The sequence below is a fragment of the Magnolia sinica genome, chromosome 5, assembly GCF_029962835.1.
Source record: "Magnolia sinica isolate HGM2019 chromosome 5, MsV1, whole genome shotgun sequence".
In the NCBI taxonomy this organism is placed as follows: Eukaryota; Viridiplantae; Streptophyta; class Magnoliopsida; order Magnoliales; family Magnoliaceae; genus Magnolia; species Magnolia sinica.
Window position 1 is genome coordinate 113,144,659 of NC_080577.1, and position 15,269 is coordinate 113,159,927.

The 15,269-nt window shown below is 39.8% G+C and overlaps 1 protein-coding gene across 1 annotated transcript; it reads right to left on the minus strand.

The window, feature by feature from the left end:
* Window positions 1-813: 813 nt before the first annotated feature.
* LOC131246774 (uncharacterized) lies at window positions 814-14,532 on the minus strand. The gene is made up of 5 exons (XM_058247168.1): window positions 14,378-14,532; window positions 14,106-14,236; window positions 12,324-12,523; window positions 11,032-11,261; window positions 814-1,192 (listed from the first exon to the last, which is right to left on the minus strand). Exons 2-5 carry the CDS (start codon window positions 14,207-14,209, stop codon window positions 914-916), a joined length of 813 nt encoding a protein of 270 aa, XP_058103151.1. The 5' UTR covers window positions 14,210-14,236; window positions 14,378-14,532; the 3' UTR covers window positions 814-913.
* Window positions 14,533-15,269: the final 737 nt, after the last annotated feature.

A 15,269-nucleotide genomic window follows, 5' to 3' on the forward strand; every position in this document is an offset into this window, starting at 1 on the left:
TTCATATCATTTTAGAGTACGGAACCAAAACTAAGGCAGATCCAAGTCTCAAGTGGACCACACCACATGAAACAGCGGTGCTAATGATGGCCACCATTGAAACTTTTTAGGGTCCACCGTGTTGTTTATTTACCATCCAACCTGTTGATATGGTCTATAAAACTGGATGAAGTGAAAAAACAAATATCATCTTGATCCAAAACTTTTGTGGCCCCCAATAATTTTTCAACGGTGGGAATTTAATCCCCACTTTGTGATCCATTTGAGACTGGGATATTCTTGGGTTCATGATCTAAAATGATATGTAAAAATTGATTATAAATCATGTTGGCCCCTCAGTGCCCCTCAGAGCCTACCTAATCCGCCATTCCTCAGTTTGTTCCCTTGAAGTGCATTGTGAACGATGATCACGACCATTTATTAGGTGGGCCCCCATGTGAATATGCCACATTCCCGAATGTAAGGTGATTCGACTGCCGTACCCATCCAATCAGCAGCCTAAGAGGGCAATTGATGCAGGGAATTCCGCATCCGATCGAGCCCTCTCCGGTCCATCTTTGGACATGAAAGTGTCCGCAACCCACTCTACATGAGCAACAGTCAGCTATCCACATCAACCCACAAACACCCAACAGTCAAATCGGTCGGAGCTGCTCAATCACTACTTCTATGTAGCCTATTGTCCATCCCAGGGTGGCCCACCAGATAAAATCATGATCAACATACGCGTCTGCCAAATGTACGGTTCTGATGGCATTTTTCAATTATATATATGTAGTTAAGAGGGTATGATTAAGGAAATTAAAACAGCAATTATTCCAACACAAGAACAGCAACAGCTGATCAATTTCCATTAATTAATTATATCATGTTCCAGCTAACAAACTAAACAATGGATTTGAATGGGCTACAATCACATGTAAGAACGCATGCGAGGTCTTACTATAGACTGCGCACCATCGACAAAAATGGTGGTCCCTGTCATGTAGCGGGACTCGTCGCCCACCAAGTATATGACTGTTGATGCCAGATCTTTTTTCACGTCAAGCCATCTCATCAATGGCATCACCTCCTTCGTGGACTGCTCCGCCCTTTCCTTCCCCACCGACAATGGATACTGGTCGTTTATGTGAAGGCCGCGTGCAATGGCATTGACCCGAATCTTGTATTTTCCAATCTCCATAGCTGACGTCTGAAGAATCACCACATCATAAAGGAAATAAGATAATTCAGTAAGACACACACACATAATCAACTTTACATGTGGCATAGATCTAAGTGATCCAAACAGTTCAAATCATGCTAAAGAATGATCCTAACCATCCGACAGATGTCCATAAAAAAAATTAAAAAGGGGGGGGGGGGGGGCGAGGGGGGGAAGGGTTGGAAAGGAAAAAAGCAAACTTCAAAGCTTCAAGTTCAATGGGCAAATATTCCACTGATCAGGGATTTAGGATTCCCTGATCAGTGTCACTCTACGCCTATGGACCATCCATAGCAGGGCCAAAAATCTGAACGGTTTGGATTGAGTACATGGCCATCATGTATATGTTGGACTCATGGTATGGCCCCTCATGCACCACCAGCTTATCATTCTAATTCAATAGAAGCCTGAATTGAAGGATATCTTTCCAGATGACGGATCATGACAACCAAGATCCTTCTTGATTGACACAATGAACAGGTGTGCCAGGCCAGATTAGGACCTGGGTTTGGACCTACATTTGGAAGTCCATGGGTTCAGATCAGGGTCCAGTCGCTAGGATCAGATTAATAATCGTGTTGGGTCCAGGTCGATCCAGATCCAACTCAATGACAACTCAATCTCCGTCTTTGTAAATGGAAGGGGTCGACCTGATGACGTGATGGATGGAGTCCGTCCTGGAACCTGATTTCAGTTGTTTGCAAGCTTGGATCTGGATCCTTACTCTTGCTCCAGTGGTAGACTCTAAGGAGTTTCAACACCTGGTCAATCTCCATAAGTCAGTATTGAGAATAGAGGATAGTTCGGCCCGACTAAAACCGAGACACCCCTACTTGGCCAAGTCATGGCTCAACTCAGGACCAAACAAGTCAGTCCAACTTGCAAAGTCATAAAACCATGACTCCATGAGTAGGTAGACAACCAAAGAGGAGAAAGGAAAGAGCAACAGGCCATCGGGTCTCCCAAGATAGAGAAATTCCAACGGCTCACTGATGCCCCTATACAGTACCTCAAAACATTAACAAGAATTATACATACGTGTGCCTGTTGGTTTGTACGAAACAGATCCCAAGGACTAGGGCCCATAAGATTCTATTGGGCTGAAACTGGACTGTCCAGTTGGTAGCCCTACTAGTGATGGCCCATGGTGCAAAAACCACAACAAACACGCGATCCTAGCTTTCTTAGTTGTGACCTGCAAATGGATGCAGAAAATAGAAACGGGTAGGTTGCCTAGGTTGCCAGTCCATATTCAAAGGGTGAAAAAGTCATAAATTCCATGTATTTTTGTACCATCAACCACACATCATAAGGGGATGTAGCTCCACATGGTAGAGCAAAAAAATTGAGAGAGAGAGAGAGAGAAACACACGCACACACACATCACGGGGGGCCAGCGAGATCAACAGTTCCAATTCACAAACTGCTGCTGTGTGTATTTTAAAAGGTTAAATGGATCAAAACTAGTTCCATTATTCCTTTTATCTTGGTCTTCCCCCCTATGTGGGAAAACCTCCTTTATTACTTTGGGATAAGAGTCATTGAAAGTCTTGAAAGGAAACTTTCATCCTGGAAGAGATCCCTGCTCTCCCTTGACCATAGATTGACCTTAATCAAGGACTATTTGGCTAATCTTCCTGTCTACTATATGTCCATATTTCAATGCCCAAATCTGCTATTTTGAAGATTGATATACTCCGGAGGGACTTTTTATGGCAGGGTAGCTTGCCTTTTGGCAAATTCCACCTTTCAAAATGGAAGGAGGTTTGCACCCCCTATGTTCGAGGGGGAGCAAACAGTAAGGACTTGGATCTGGTTAACTTTAACACTTTTGGGAAAGTGGGTGTGGACTGTGGAGGTTGTCCACAGAGGATTCAGCTCTTTGGAGAGAGATTCTCGCTGCTAAATATGATCTTACTCCCATGGGGTGATGGACTAAACCCTCCTTGCTGTATCAATCCCTCGCACATTTGGAAAGGCATTAACTGAGTAGCTGCCTGTCTTTAGATGTATTGGATTTTGTGGGGAATGGAAGGAGAGTTAGGTTCTGATTGGATCCATGGATGGGCGACCAGCCTCTTATATTTGATTTCCCAAATTTGGCATTTGTCTGATCTGATATCAAAGTTCATGTGGCCTTGTACTTCTCGGGTAGAGGTGTTGAAGGCTATTGATTCCCTCCTTTTAGGAGAATTTTACACGATAAAGAGATTTTGCTAGTCTGACCACTCTACCGTCTCGCTTGCAGGGAACGTCCATTTCCCCAGAAGAAGAGGACTCCCTGATTTGGAAGCCTAAAGCGTCAGGGAATTTTTTCAGTCAGGTCGTTCTACGGGGTTCTCTTAGAGCCAGCTGATTTGGGGGATCCTTCTCCTTCCAGATTCGTGTGGAACTATGGAGCTCCCCCGAAAGTAGGGGCTTTTGCAAGGCTTCTTGGCAGAAAGCTGGTGCTTACTGTCGACAATTTGCAAAAGAGGGGAATGGTACTCCTAAATATCTGTCTTCTCTGAAAGGCTAATTCAGAGACTGTGTACCACTTATTCCTCCATTGTTCCTTCTTGACGTGCATTTGGTCTGGAGTGTTGGCTTTGGCTGAAGTGTCCTGGGTCACGCCTCCTTCCATTGGAGCCCTGCTAGAAATTTGGCACGCAGCAAATGGAGGGAAGCTGGGTAGAAAGGGTTAGAGGCTGATCATTCTCACCACTTTTGGGGCCATTGGCAAGAGAGAAACAACCATTGCTTCCACAATAGAGGTCTGGCAGTGGCAGGTGTTTTCAGCAGAGTTCTTATACTCTTCTGGGAGCAGGCTCCCTGAGTCGTATTCCTTTTGGGATCTTTGTCCTTGTTGTTGTTGTTGTATTCTTCTTTTTTGTCTTTTGTAGCTCTGTTGTTTAGGTTGTTTCTATCCTTACGCTACTTGATTGTGGGTTTTTTTTTCTTTGTTCTGTAGCTTTTAGGTCCTTTTCCTTTTTGTTTCTTCTCTTTGTTCTTCTTTGGCCTTCGGCTGTTTAATAAAATTGCACCTTTCAATATGTGTGTGTGTGTGTGTATGGGAAAAGGTACTATGCGCTCGACCTCACGAGTCCATCCCATGAGGTCGAGCTGTGTGGGCCCCGCCGTGATGCGTTTCGAACATCTACCCCATCAGTCAGATGCACCATTCCATCGTGGGCCTAGGTCTCAAAAATCAAGTCAATCCGTGACTTGCGTGGGGCACACCACATACAGAAGTGGGGAGGGGCCGTGCACCATTAAAACATTCATAATCATTTTTTGGGCCAACCGAGATGTGGTTTGCAAATCAAGCACATCCATTATGTGTGTCCCACTTGGATGAGGGTTCAGACCAAGTTTCAGCAACATTCAAAACTCAGGTGGGCCCCACCAAGTGCTTTTATATGTTTTAACGGTGTCTTCACATGATTTTAGATGGTATGGCCCACCTGAGTTCCGTATACGGCTGATTTTTGGGATATCCCATAATTTAGAGGGGACCCATCAAATGCACGGTGTTGATGGTCGACACGCATCACGGTGGGGCCCACACAGCTCGACCTCACGGGAGCTTATCGTGAGGTCAAGCGCATAGTACCTTTTCCCTATATATATAAAGTGGGAAATTTACAGCTTTCTTACATAAATATCAATGGCGTAATCTGAATTTTGTATGAGAAATGATCCGTGAATCACAGTGCACCAAAAGTTATAGTGCTCCTACTTGCATCCATTCTTGGACAATCCAATTGGCTGATCTGGGCTCTCCGTAAGGTCCAGCACACATTTCAAGGGCAACCATGTAAAACTCACTCTAATTGAACTATTCTAATCATCTGATCAATAGCACCTATAAAATGGGCGTTTAAGATTATTTAAGGAAAACTAAAAGTAGGCCTAACCAATAATTTGAACCATACATTTGTTGGGCCCATCATGGATTGCTTACAGTTCTAAAGGATCACTTCCATAAGAGAATCCTAACCATCCCTTCCTTGGCTTGGAAAACAGCTATAGAAAAGAAGGTGAACCTACACCTAGCTTGGTATCCGCGTTGGTAGGGTAACACTCCTGACAGACAATAGCCAGGGATCGAGTCTCACTCAGCCCATTACCCCGATGCCTAACAAAAAAAAACAAAAAAGGCCGACTTCTGGATGGATTGGATCATCCAACCAGTGTGACTTTCCCATAGTAGCCCACGACATGTATGCTGAACCTAACAGGTGGTTTGGATTTGATATATTGAACTGTCCAGGTCTGCCAGTGCAACTAGGAAGACGGTAACTTAATAGTGCTGAGAGAACTCCATCATTTTCCATTTTTGTATTTGTAATTTGACATCAAACAAAGTAATCAAACGGTCAGCGATCATCATTCATCAACCTAATTACTAACTACATCTTATCACAATTTCACTTATAAAATGAACCTCTGACCCTTATACTTGGCCTTCATGCTGTCTGAAGAAGGTTTAGATTTTTGGGTCCCTTAAAAAAATCTTAGACAACCCAACTCGGGTACATGGATGCAAGATTCCATGTGTGCTCATGGACTCTACATCTACTTGGTTTGTAACTCTAAACCTACTGCTTATATAGAATCTACAGCAAATAGTGCCAATTGGGCTAGAAGTACATGCTCACAACATGCATACATGACCTTCAACAATTGGTAGCATCCTCTAATAATTACTATGGCAGCTCAATTCCATATAACACAACAAATCTCCTCTAATATATAACACTTAATAGGGAAATCCTCCAAAAAAATTAGGAAGTAAATGAATACGCACCTGCATATATACTTGGATATAACTTTGTATGGCTGCCTTACCCTCACAATATGTTTTATAATAAATAAGACATAGACTGTAGTTGCAGGAAATGTCAAGGGAAATGACAGCAGATTCATTGGCAGGAATGAGGACATGTCTGTTTTAAAATGCTAACAAGGGTCCAGTAGGACACCCTCAAAGGGGCCATTTGATGCTTAAATGCCTTTTTGAGCCAAAAACCAATTCGTGTTGTGCGTTTTGGATGCACTTTGTCAAACCCCGTTTGATTGCCCACTCATCGAAAAGTGGAGAGATTGAGAGGGAAGAGAAGCAAGAAAGGGAGAAAGGAGACTAGGGATAAGGCTATTCCTTTAACATAAGGCTATTCCATTGAAGGAGAGTGCCTATCCATATTTAGTTGGAAGGGCCATAGTCTTTTCTAATTTAGCACACTTGAGTGCATAAGCCCAACAGCCACAGGCAAGGTATCCAAAATTGGTTACATAACAGTAGCAGTTGTACCCATTAGGCGTTATGGGGGTGAACGCCCCTATCCAGTTTTTTCTACTGTAACAACTCGTCACAGGGGACATAATGACCGTTACAGTACCATAGCGATCAGGGCGTAACGATTGGGGAAGAAATGGAAAATTGCCTTCTTCTTCTTCTTTTTTAACTGGCATTTTGAGCAGGTTTTGACCCATTTCTTCGCGTTTCATGTTTTTCCGTTTGTAGGAGTGATTCTAAGGTGATTCCAACCACTCTTATGCAATTTTTGAAAATTAACAAAATCAAATCATTTGGGAAGAATCAAATCTCTAGAAGCCAAATTTGGAGAAAGACGAAAAAAGAGGTAAAAATCCAATTTCTTTTGTTCTTTCGTGCTGGAGATAATTTGATTCAACATTACAATGTCAAACGGATAATTTGATTCAACATTACAATGCCAGATCGACCACATCTTGCCAAATCCGTAGTTGATTTGGTGTCATCTCTCTCTCTCTCTTTGTACTTTCGCTGATTTTTACATAATTTTCAGTGTAATTTGATTTTCTTTTATTGTTGATTGTTGGAATACATGTATATACTTTAGATCTACACATGCATGTAATAAATCAGATTTTGTCATCTGATTTTATATTTTTTAATAATTTTTTCAATTTTGGCTATTTCCCGGAATGAATAGTGCCAGTTTCTTTTGGGGGGAATGATGTTAAATACTTAGGGATACTCAGTAGTGGGATGATAGCCATTGATTGCATCAATTTGGGGCCAATTTGAGGTCATTCAAGTAGGCCCCCAAATCAGTGGCACTATTCATCCGAATTTAATTTCATTTTTTTCTTGTAATTAGTTTGGGAGAATGATGTTAAATACTTGGGGATATGCATTAATGGGATGATAGTTCATTGATTGCATGAACTTGGAGCTGATTTAAATTCATCCTAATTTAATTTCGATTTTTTCTTGTAGTTGGGGAAAAAGATGCTAACTGCTTAAGGATACTCATTAGTGGGATGAGAGCCCATTGACTGCATAAAATTGGGGTTGACTTGGGGCTGATTCAAGTGGTCTCCCAAATCAGCGGCACTTTTCATCCGAATTCAATTTCATTTTTTTCTTGTAATTAATTGGAGGGAATGATATTAAATGTTTAGTGATGTGTAATAGTGGAATGATAGCCATTAATTGCATGAATTTGTGGCCATTTAAGTGGTTCCTCAAATCAGCAGCAACATTAATCCGAATTTAATTTTGATTTTTTCTGGTAATTAGTTGGGGGAAATTATGTTAAATGCTTGGGAATACTCATTAGTTGGATGATAGCAATTGATTGCATGAAGTTGAGGCTGATTTTGGGCCATCGAGTGGTCTCCCAAATCAGTTGCACTACTCATTCGAATTTAATTTCTTTTTTTTTCTTTTTTTTTTCTTTTTTTGTAATTAGTTGGAAGGAATGATACTCATTAGTTGGAACTTGGAATATAGCATTGATTTTATGATTTTAGGGCCAACTTGGGGTCCCCCAAATCAGCGGCAGGCATTATTCACCTGAATTTAATTTTCTTTTTTTTAATAGCCATTATAAATTTATATTTTGGCAAGTGGGAGAGGAGATTGGTTCCTTTAGAGTAGTTTAGGGGTTGTCATGATATGCGAGTTGTGGGACTTGTGATGATTTTTTGTGAGTAGGAAGAAATGGCAGCCCAACCAGGAGTGAGGAAACTGGATGGAAATTTGTGAGGGAGTGAGTGGGAGCGAGCACTCCATGAAATGCAACTAGTATGTAGAATAATAATTGGAAGAATCACTAGCTCATCAAAAGAGGCAAGTCGCGGGTACACAAACCTGCCAAGAGAGAGAGAATGCAGATGATGTGACGGAATTTGGAAGAGATGAATGGGAAAAAAAAAAAAAGAGTAGCATGCAAAAGAAAAGCAAGATGCTCTCAATGCATCCCCACAAGGGGTGTTTGGTCCTAATTATATGAACCTAGATGATGATGAGAATATTGAGTCTGGTGAGGACTTAGGTCAGAAGCAGCGATGGTGGGGAGAGAGCTTACGTGCTGCTTATGAAGATGAAGAACACCACCATGTATTTGGAAAGAGAGTCCGTACGTGACATGGAGGGAGCAATGGGAGTAGGAGTGTGGCTGGGAGTGTGAGTAAGAGTGGGGTTGAAGGTGGGAGTGGGAGTCAAGGTACATTTGGTGATTTACAATGTGCCTTTAGCCAATGAAAGACTTCATGTCATCCCCTTACAACTAATGATGTGGATGTTGTGAAGCCCAAGAGACCCTCATGTAATCACATTTTATTTATGAAAGAGGCGGCATCGAACGACTTATAGATATGGACATGGATATGACCATGGACAACATAGGCCCTACAAGGAGCCTCCTAAGGCACTTTCTTGTTGGGCTACTCCTAGATATGATTCATGTGGAGAAGGTTGATATAAGGGACATAAATATCTAGATCCAGATCGGAGTCATCTGTCCTTATCTCGCTCTATCTCCATGAAACGAGAAATACTAGGGACAATTATGGTGGTAGCTATGACTATGGGTCTACATATGACACTAGGGGATATTCTTACTCTTTGAATATGGGTCTATTTATGGCACTAGTGGCTATTCTTACTCGGGTTCAACACAGCAGATGCCCAGTGGCAATGATGATCGTGATCAGTCACCCTCAGTTTTCATTGACATGATCTTTCCCTCTAGCTTTGGTTATTATGGATATGCGGCACATGTTCCACAACTGCAGTTGGATGATGATGACGTGAATGTCGAGCAACAACAGGCAACACAATTTTCATTCTGGTGGTGACATGATTGGTATGTAAATTGTAATCTTTTTGTATTTATATTTAACCTTTGGGCTTTCACATCATTTTAATTTTTATCACTTCTGTTTTGAATTATGACTCTGTGAGTTCACTTCATAGTTTATACTTTGGCTTCATACAATAACATCTAATGGTTGTTTGTGGTAAAAGTGGTTATATGAGTATAAATATATGATTGCCTCATTATAACATTCATGTTCATATAACATTATTCATTGAATAATTAATATTAGATACGTAGGAAATTAAATATAGGAGTTCTACAATCAACGTTGTTCTTGTCCAATATAGGTTCTTGTCCAATATAGGGTCCTTACTCTTGCCCCGGTGGTAGACTCTCAGGAGTTTCAACACCTGGTCAAGGGTTCGAGTACCCATAGGTGGTGAAATCCCACTAGCGTGAGTGTGTGGGGGTGTGTGTGTGCGTGTGTAAATATATATATATATATATATATATATATATATATATATATATATATATATATATATATATATATATATATATATATAAAACCTCCCAGTTGCAATCATTTACAGAAGTTGTTTCTCAAAACCCAAATGAGTTGAGGCCCTCTCCTTAGCCAAGAGTGATAGGGGAAGATTTGAAAGTTCTTAAATCCGTCAACCCTAGTCTTTCTTTTAATGTGTCGTACATGTACTCTTTCCTCCTAATTTACAGGATTTTTCTCTAAGGGAATGAGTTTTAGAGCTGGGAAAGAGACAGAGCGTGTGTGTGTGTGTGCGGGGGTTGCGCGCATGCACACACATATATTTGGGGGGCACTTACAGGCTTTGTTACCATTGAGTCTCACCCCCCCTTGTTGTTTTTTGACAATTTTGAAGGGTTGAGGGAGATTTTGGCTTCAAACATGGGTTTTAGGTGATATGTTTCCCTAAATGAAATAATCCCTATAAAATAGAGCCTGGAGACAAACCCTCCTGTGTCCTAACTTAATTCATTTATTGATTGAGGATGACCAGCATTTAGGTGGGATGTCTACACCATGCCACTAAAAATACTTTTGCTCCTTCCAATCCAAATAATGCCGTTAGGAACAAACCTCATCAAACACAACCCATATCTCACAAAGGTGTGCCCCTCCATCCATTAAACACAGCCACCACTGTTACTAGAAGTTACCAAGATATATACCAAAAATCTTCATAAAGAATCTCCATACCCTTCTAAGCCATCAAAAGATGATTGCCATTTCCTCACCTGTCAGATTGTACGTAGCTTACGAACTTATACAAAGGAAACTTATTATGTGCACTTGTTTTTTGTGATCTTTTGATTTCTAAGTGTGTAATAATGTCTTTTAACATCCCCTGAAGTTTCATTGAAAAATTCGACCAATTTCCCAATGTTTCCCAAAAACAGTGATATAGTACGCAATACATCTGATATTTCTCATGTGATACCCAATATGTTTCTATATCCCAAGGGTGCGATACCCGATATGTTTCTATATCCTAAGGGAGTGATACCATATGTGTTTCTATATCCCAAGGGTGCAATACATCCATAGATACCAATACTAAAAACATTGGCACCATCTTTTAGTTTCTCTTTGCAAAACACATGAATAATGAAGTATGACATTTCATGTAAAAAGTTCAATAGAAGGTGCAAATTTCAAAACAATAAGTAAAAGAGAAAAAGAAAAAGAAAAAGAAAAATAGATAACCATGTGCGTACCCTGACTAACTGCTCCACTCCAGCCAAACACGAACCATAAGCAGCAGATCCGGGGTAGAGACCCCTTTCTGCACCAATGATGGAGGTCAGAAAGATGATGGATCCTCCAGATTTGGAGTCTCTCATTCTTTTACTAACAGCCTTCAAAAGAAACCATGGTGCCATGAAATTGATTCTCACTGTCTTTTTAAACTCATCCTCTGCTAGATGTAGAGGTTCTTGCATATTCCCTGGTCCAAATAATTCATTTTTTGTCAAATCAATGGACTTTTAACTAATAATAGAAGAAAAGTATTCATAGAAGTTTATGTGACAGCATAGAACAAGGCAGCCAAAAAAAAAAAAAAAAACTACCTTAATATCAGATCTGAGGTATCAATGAAATTATAAGGAAGCAATGGGGAATTGACAGAACTCAAGAAATGAATAGATCCAAAAGTAAAAGGACTTTTGGAAATTGCTCAGGAATCAACCTATTTTGCACAACGGTTATAGTTAAGAGTGTTGTGTTGGTAAGGGAGCTTCTGCATTCCAACCTTTCTAAAAGAGGCATGTGGGTATTGACTATTTTCGTAGGTTAGGCTATCAATGTCAGGCATGAAATGAAATCTATTTGAAATACATTTCCATAAGCTGGTGAAAGTTACATCTGTTACTGTTAAAACTAGATATTTTCATGTTGAGGTTTTCTAACCAATGTACAACACAAGTGCATTGGGGTTTCCTATGCACTGCGCAGAACATGGCATGTGCTGGTGCCATAAAGGCCGTATGATTTGAACCATCCTTTGGGTCGTTCCTAGATGGGCTTCACTCCAAAGATTGCATGGATTGGATGGAACCTTTCTGATTATTTGTCTTCTTTTCACTCAATCCTGCTTGTTACCAATACTCGTTGTCAGTCAAATGGGTAAGATTTCTGGTCAGTGAGATTTTTCTACCGTGGCCCATTCATGAAAGATCCCACCAGGTGGGCAGTGTAGATCACTAACTTTTTTTTCCTAATCAAATATGTGCATCCCACAGAGTAGATTCAACCTTTATGCTTTTGTCGTTGAAGCATCAGAGTGAGAAATCATCCCACCAACTAAAATTTTCTTCTTTTCAAATCGAAGCAATGCTCACCAATTCCATTGCTTTGGAGGAAAATTTAAAAATAAAAAATTAAAATTAAATTAAATTAAATAAACATTAAAAAGTATAGCTGATGCAAGTCCCAGCTATACAACATCCTAAGACATGGGTTGTTCGCATTTCTAATAAGATGTCAAAAAATGAATTGCACACTGTACCTTCATATGTATAACAATTAACGAAAGCATCCAAAACACCTAGGCTTTTCCATGCCTTGTCCACAGCCTCATCAAAAACAGACTCCCTCTCTTCTTCCATATCCAATCCAATCACTTTGATCGGATCGATTCCCTCCAAAGAACCTGTTATTGTCCCCGCAATTATCTGAAGGCTGCTGTCATCTCCCATCAAAACTAACCTGATTATGAAAAAATGATTAATCATAGCCACAAAATAAACCATTAAAAAACTCACAAAAAGTCTTATATTAATTATGAAGAAAAAAAACAACTGAATACAAAACAAACCCAATAAAAGAACAAAAGAAAAACTATTGGACAAGGTTTGTTTTTTTTTTTTGGGAGGGGGGTCCACCCACACGCGGCGAAGTAGATGGCAAACAGCCTCCACTTTTTTCTTTTTTTTTTGGGGGGGTGGGGGGGAGAGGCATGTTTTGTGCATGCATGTGCAATAGAGGAGGAAGAGGAGCGAAAGGGGTGTACATGCTCGAGTGCTTGATTGAAGAAACTGTGTTTACCGGCTACCATTACTGCCATCGAGTCGAATCAAGTGAATTGCCTCGTCTTCCCATTGTGTGGTTAGCTTAAGTAGGCAACCGAATTTCCATGTTTCGGCTCCCCGACTCGATTGTCATGTAATCATGTCACTCAATCCCTAATGACATGAAATGCAACATCCTACGCTATCCACATGCACCCAACAAAAACAATTTTAACAAAAAAAGAAAAAAAAAAAAAAAAAGTGACCAAGTTTAAAAAAAAAAAAAAAAAAAAAATCATTATAAACCTATAAAGAACAGAAAAAACTATGGAATATAACCACGAAAGTCAGCCAACATAATAAAATAAACCATTACTATCACCCCAAAAAAAAAACAATGCAAAAACTTAAAATTATGATAAAATGAACGAATTGTATATAAAAAAAAATTAAAAAATTAAAAAAAATATATTTTAAAAAAAGGGATTCGAGAAGCAAAACATCGATGAGACCATTGTTTGGAAATCAACAAGTTGAGGCTCGGACGAGTTGACTCGGTGATCCGGCCTAGTTTTGTAAAATTTGACTTGCTCTATTTAAACACAGGGGAAAGTATTTTTAAAATAAATAAATAAAATGGACCTATCAAAATAATAATAAATTTTAACTTGGTCTATTTAAACACGGGGAAAAGTATTTGAAAAATAATAATTTTGGACCCATCAAAATAACAATAATAATATCTAACACAAAAGGAGGTGGAAAAACAAAACAACAGAAAAAAACAATTAAAAGTCCAATAATAATAACACACAAAAGCAAATGGAAAAACAAAATAACAGGAAAAAAAATAATTTTAAGTACAATTACAGAAAGAATGGGAAAAAAATCACCCCACCCCCTACCCAACAACCCAACCACCACACGCACACACAAAACCATCAAATAAACAGGAAAAAAAAATAGCTGACCCATCAAACCAAAACCCAATTAAAGTTTATCAAAAACAATGAATTCTACACCAAAATAATAATAATAAATAAATAAATAAATTTAAAATGCATCTCTAGTCACTAAAAAAAACCCCAGGAAAAAAAAACAATTTAAAGAGAAAAACCCAACAAATAAATAGAGTAAAAAAAAAACATGAAGAAAACCAATCAAATAGTAAAACAAACTGACCCATTATTCCAAACCCAAATGAAATTCATCTGAACCAAAGAAGAAAAACAGATACAAACACAAGCAAAACAGAATCAAATGCTTATTGAAAATCATACCTGCAACCGCACTTCGCCAAAGAGTAAGCGATGCTGGTGGAAATCTCATCTCCGTTAGATGTTATCAAGACCCTCTTCCAATCAAAACCTTCCATTCTCTCCATACAGCCAACCCAACAACCACCAAAACACTATAAAAAATAAATAAATAAATAAATATGAGGAAGAAGATCTATACCCAATATAAAAAAAATCTTCTAAAAATGTGTAATAATTGAAGAAAAACGAACGCATGAATAAAAAACAGAATAGGCATGGAGTGAGATTTGGACCTGTTTGGGCGGACAAATCTCGAACTCCGGACACTGAAGCAAGGAAAAGAAAGGGAAGACAAAGGACGAGAGAAGCGTGAGTTCATATTAAAATATTGTACCGCAGTTGCGGTTTGGATTGGGTCCCACACATCAATGGGGGCAGACGGTGGAGACGACTGGCGCCTTCGTCAACCTGTTCTAGCTTCCACGCAGCGCGTAAAACACCCAAGCTTGTGGGGCCACCATTCTGTATATGAAATCCAGTCCGTTCATCAGGTTCTATTCGCAATTCTAAGAATCCCTTTTAAAAAAATACAGCAGTATCCACTAATCAAGTGGGCCACATCAAATGGAACAATGTGGATGGGATACCAACCATAGATTTGTTTCCGGGGACACCATGATGTTTATATTTCATCGAACCCGTTAATCAGGTGTATATCACTGGTTTGAAGTGAAACTATAAAAATAAGCCTGATCCAAATGTAAGGCGTGCCACATATGTGAACTCAGGAGTTTTAGGAGCAGTTTGCATTGATCTAATTTATGTGGCCCAACAGAGTATTTCCAGAATGATATTTTTTATGAACGTATTAAATGAAGGTTCTCACCTGATGGACGGAGTGGATTGACATATGACATAGCTTGACTCTGAGATATGAGGTATTTTGAGTAGCTCCGTCAGACCGGAAGGAGACGCGGATTGTCCAGTGAGGAGCTCCCCACGATCTTACGTGGTGCGGATACGTTTTTCCAGCTCAATTTAGGCGTCAGCAAGCCAAGGGAAACAGTGGCGATAATGACTGGGGTGTACACGAGTCGAACATAGTGGAGCCTAGCACAGGTCGACTTGGCTCGGCTACTAGCTAACCTGAACTTAAACTTGATTCGGCTTGGTTCTCGTGCTTGA